This window comes from Pundamilia nyererei, unplaced genomic scaffold (genome assembly GCF_000239375.1).
Source record: "Pundamilia nyererei isolate P.nyererei 1_Seehausen unplaced genomic scaffold, PunNye1.0 scaffold00212, whole genome shotgun sequence".
NCBI lineage: Eukaryota > Metazoa > Chordata > Actinopteri > Cichliformes > Cichlidae > Pundamilia > Pundamilia nyererei.
This window is the reverse complement of record NW_005187613.1, coordinates 324785-330262: the sequence shown is the minus strand read 5'-3', so window position 1 is coordinate 330262 and position 5478 is coordinate 324785. Positions and strand designations below refer to the sequence as shown.

The window sequence follows — 5478 nt, the reverse complement described above, 5'->3', positions numbered from 1 at the left end:
CACTTGTCATCTGAGAAGCTACTTCAGTTCCAAAACCAAATGGTAGAGAGTCCCAGGTATGTGTGCGTGTCCATGTGCGTGCGTATGCACTGACCTTATCAGTTTGCTGTTCATCTGGCTCAGCCCCTGCACTGTGGTTTGGTTCAACCAGGAGGTTCCACCTGTCTAGCTGGACAACTGTTCCCTCCTCCACATGAGACAGGATCTTAGACAGAGGTTCATCCGTGTAGCCCTGAATGCATTCACATACAGAAATGCACGCACAAATATACAGATATGTGACACATTTAAGGAAAGTTCTGAGGGTTCACCTTCATCATAGCATGCTTTCCAGCGTGCAAACATCCGCAGAGCACAAAATTAAAATACATCAAAATAAATAAAAAGCTATGGCCCCTCCTGTGGCTGATTATGTGCCTATGTTTAAGGCACCACCACAAACCAAAATAAATTTGGGGAGAATGTTGTTCCATCCATCCGCACTTTGCAGACACTTGTAGAATTCATGCCAAGTCAAAGGCTCACTAAAACACTTTGCATTTTTACTTCATTCTTTACTTTTAAAAAAACAGTCACTTCCAAAATCAAACGCTACAAGAGGTGAAACTCAGGGTTAATCCAAACCTATAAACAGACTGGAGGTAAAAGCTAAACGTAAAAACATGGCACAAACACAAGAGTTAGAAGACATGATAAATGTTGATACAAAGGAGTTTGATTTCCAGCAGCCAGCGACTGGAGTCTGGATTTATTCATGTTAGATGTGTGTGTGTTTCTTAGTTTGTACCCACCCCTCCCCAGTTAAGGGTCCTAGCAAGGTCATTTCCTGTCCCAAGTGGTAGCACAGCAACCGGAGGCTGGGGGGTTAATGCCAGTTCATCAAGACAGGATAGGATCCAACCCACCTGGTTCAATGCACACACACACACACACACACACACACACAGACACACAAAATGACTTTAACACCACAACCGCATTAATATGGCAAATCTCCGTTAGAGAGTTAACGCAGTCTGTCCTGTGCGTGGGCTGTACGGCGCTAACACGTTAACGAGCTAACCACGCTAACGGTTGTTTAGCCGCTTGTTTAGCTTGTCAACATGAGGGGGGAGACAAAGAGCGATTCAAAAGACCACTATGAGTAGAACATTGAGGAAACAGTTCACACTGCACGGGATAGGGTTACCGGGGCCCCACCCTGGAGCCAGTCCTCGGGAGGATCCTCGAGGCAAGCGTCTGGTGGTCGGGCCTTAGTCCATGGGGCAGGTGCAGCTGGACAAAGGACATGGGCCCATCCTCCTGTAGGCCCACTACCCGCACGAGGCACTGTTGGAGTCGGGTGCAATGTGTGTCGGGTGGCAGCCAGGAGCAGGCCCTGGCAGACCGATCCCTGACTACCAAAACGAGTGACTGGGACATGAAATGTCAACTCCCTGGTGGGGAAGGTATAGTCGGGCTCACCTCAATGCACAGCTTGGGCTCTGGAACCAGTCTCCTGGAGAGGGGTTGGACTCTGTCTTAGTCTGGAGTTGCCCCTGGTGAAAGGCAGCGGGCTGGGGTGGGTATCCTAGTATCCCCTTGGCTTGCTGCCTCTACGTTGGGGTTTCTCCCGGTGGACGAGAGAGTTTGCTCCCTGCGCCTACGGGTCGGGGAACGGGTCCTGACTGTGGTCTGCACTTATGGGCCAAACAACGGTTCAGAAACACAGCCTTCTTGGAATCCCTGGGTGGAGTGCTTGAGGGTGCTCCACCTGGAGACTCTGTTGTCCTACGCGGAGACTTCAACACTCATGTAGGCAATGACAGTGAGACCTGGAGGAGCATGATTGGGAGGAACACGAGCGCTGTTTTGTTATTGGACTTCAGTACAAACCACAGTTTGTCCATAACAAACTCGATGTTCGAACATAAGGACGTCCAAAAGTGCACGTGGCACCAAGACACCCTAGGCCGCAGGTCGATGATTGATTTTAGAATCGTATCACCAGACCTGCGGGATATCTTCTGGCCAGTCGGGTGAAGAGAGGGGCAGAGTTGTCAACTGATCACCACCTGGTGGTGAGTTGGATCAGGTGGCGGGGGAGGATACTGGACAGACCTGGTGTAGCAGAGGCCCTGGACCACAAGATCTTCAACTCACACCTCTGGCAGAGCTTCAATAAGTCTGAATGGGCCATGTTCAGCACCTCCATTGCCCAAGCTGCTGCACTGAGCTGCAGACACAAGGCAGTTGGTGCATAGTACGGGTGGAGTACTGATGACTGCAACTGAGAACATTGTTGGGCGGTAGAAGGAATACTTCTACCGCCCGACGAGGGGGACGAGTCGTTTATCTCTGGGGGTGATGTCACTGAGGCAGTGAAACTGCTCCTTGGTGGCAGGGCGATGTGGTGGATGAGGTTCGCCCTGAGTTCCTGAAGGTTCTGGATCTTGTAGGGCTGTCCTGGTTGACACGCCTCTACAATGTTGCATGGAGGTCAGGGGCAGTACCTCTAGATTGGCAGACTGGGGTGGTTGTTCCAACTATAGGGGGATCACACTCCTCAGCCACCCAGGGAATGTCTATGCCAGGGTGCTGGAAAGTAGAGTCATTCTGTTAGTTGAATCTCGGATACAGGAGGAACAAGGTAATGTTCCTGGTCATGGAACACTGGACCAGCTCTTTATCGGCTCAAGGATACTTGAGGGTGAATGGGAGTTTGCCCAACCAGTCTACATGTGCTTTGAGGACTTGGAGAAGGCATGTGACCATGTCCCTCGGGCCATGCAATCCTTATACAACCGTTGCAGCTCCACAATAAGCTGGACTTGTTTCCGGTTGTACTCTGCCAGAGCCACCCTCTGTTCTGCATCTCTAGGTGTAGCCAAGTAGCACAAGGCTTTCACTTTGGAGGTCTCAGAATCTCATCTCCGCTTTTCGCAGATGATGTGGTTCTGTTGCCCTCATCAGGCGAATGGAACAGTTTGCAGCAGAGTGTGAAGAATGAGAATTTGATTTCAGTTTAAATATGCTTCATGTTACACTTTACTTTGCTTTTACTAAGAGACTTTATAGGATATGAATGACATATTTATTGTTTGATTGTTTAGTCCTGTTGGATTATAAATAAAGACACTGCTCAGAAACGGACTGTTCTGTACTACCTGTCTAAACCAATCAAATGGAAGCTAATTAGTGGCTTTGAACATTTTAACTCCTTAGTACAAAAAGTAAGGTTTCCTTGAAGCAGTGCTCAGATGACACTCATGCATTTATTCTGCCAGTCAGAGGTTCATTCAACTAAATCAACCTGCAGCTAGTGTAGCCTGCAGGGACAGCCCTCTAAAGCGCTCTGCAGAAAGTTGATCACTAGAGATTTTGAGCATAAAGAGCCCAAGTCTCCAGTCAGCAAAGGTCTGAGACTTTGTGATGTCAGAGGAAGAACAGCATCACTAAACCAGATCTCATGAGGGGAAGCCGAGCCGAAAGCTTGAAACTGGAAATCTATCCATCCATCTATCAACTTCTACACCCTGATTAAAAGCAAGAACGGTATAAGCAGGGCTCTGTACTACTATTACAGTACTGTTTTGTCCAAGCATGAGCTCAGACAAGAAGCAAATGTGCACATTTAAAAAGCTTGGTCCAGCAGGTCCTGGGAGTGCAAAAACACTCGTAGCTAATGATCAGCAATTTACCATATTTTCTTATATCTGAGACTATTTTCAAATAGAGGTAAGAGAAATCATTCCACCTAGTAAATAATTTATTCCCAGGCAGCAGCTGAATGCGGCAGCAGCTGAATGCAAATGCACATGACTTTTGCAAAGTGAACATATTAATGGTACATGTCTGTGTGCATGTGGTCATTCTTACAGTGCCGTCTCCTCCACAGGCCAGTATCCTTAGGTTATGGACTTTACGATACAGCTCCAAACTACAAGACAAAGGTCGATGGTTAATTCAGTTCATTCTAACACAGCAGATATACAGTGGTGTGAAAAAGTGTCCGATTTCCTGAGCTTTTTGGTATGTTTGTCACACTTAAATGTTTCAGATCATCAAACAAATTCAAATATTAGACAAGGACAACACAAGTATCATCTTTGTAGAATTGTTGTAATTCAACCTCATTTGAGGGTTTTTGAGGATGAACAGCCTTTTAGATCGGATGCAGGTCAGGACTCCAAAGTCTTCATTTTGTTTTTCTTAAGCCACTCAGAGGTGGACTCGCTGGTGTGTTTTCGATCATTATCCTGCTGCAGAACAGAAGCGTCTTCGAGGTCACAAACAGATGGCCGGACATTCTGCTTCAGAAAGCTTCAGCAGAACTGATGCTTCCATTTGCTGCAGCCAGGCTCCCAGGTCCTGCCCCAGACCATCACACAACCACCACCAGCCAATTTTACTGTTGGTATGATTTTCCTTTTTCTGAAATGCTGTGCTAGTTTTACGCCAGATGTGATGAGGCACACTGAAAAAATTTAACTTCTGTCTCTTCAGTCCACAGAACACTTTTCAAACTGGGGGTCATCAAGATGTTTTTTTGGCAACACTGAGACGAACCTTTATGTTCCTTTTTGCTCAGCAGTGGGTTTCATCTCAGAACTCTTGCAGGCCAGTTGTGCCCTGTGTCTGTCTTATGGTGGAGTCAAAGTGAGGCCTGCAGTTCTTTGGATGCTGCTCTCTTAGATAAATCGTTACTGTGCTCTTGGGGTAATTTTGGCCAGCTGGCCATTTCTGGGAAGGTTCGCCGCCGTTCCTTGTCTTTGCCTTCTGTGGATAATGGCTCTCATTCTGGTCTCGGTCTACTTCCCTTTGTCAGGCTGGTCATAGTTAAGTGACTTCTTGACTAAGAACAGGTGGTGGCAGTAATCAGGCCTGGGTTTAAGCTTCACCACAGTAAACCACATATACCACAGTTAATTTATGTAAAACGAGGGTGGGGTGGAATTTTTTAAACAATGATAAACAGCTTCATTTAGTAACTGTATTTAGTGTTTACTCATATTATCTTCTGTTTATCTAATATTTAACTTTGTTTGATGATCTGAAACATTAAGGGTGACTAACCTTGAACACAAAATAGGAAATCAGGAAGGTGGAAAACATTATTTCACACAACTGTACATGTGCATGTATATGTGCATGTACATGTGCATGTGTGTGTGTGCATGTATATGTGCATGTATATGTGTATGTATATGTGCATGTATATGTGTATGTATATGTGCATGTATATGTGTATGTATATGTGTGTATGTATATGTGTATGTATATGTGCATGTATATGTGCATGTGTGTGTGTGCATGTGTATGTGTATGTATATGTGCATGTATATGTGCATGTGTGTGTGCATGTATATGTGCATGTATATGTGCATGTGTGTGTGTGCATGTATATGTGCATGTATATGTGTATGTATGTGTGTATGTATATGTGTATGTATATGTGCATGTATATGTGCATGTGTGTGTGCATGTATATGTGCATGT

At 45.8% G+C, this 5478-nt stretch overlaps 1 protein-coding gene across 1 annotated transcript in view; it reads right to left on the bottom strand.

The window, feature by feature from the left end:
- Positions 1–5478, bottom strand: part of LOC102200064 (diacylglycerol kinase zeta-like) — a 66087-nt gene that overhangs the window by 38311 nt on the left and 22298 nt on the right. The window contains exons 13-15 of the mRNA XM_013914643.1: positions 3859–3919; positions 792–905; positions 38–232 (exon numbers count right to left, since the gene is read on the bottom strand). Of these exons, the coding sequence (XP_013770097.1) occupies positions 38–232; positions 792–905; positions 3859–3919 (370 nt within the window). The remainder of the gene's footprint in view (positions 1–37; positions 233–791; positions 906–3858; positions 3920–5478) is intronic.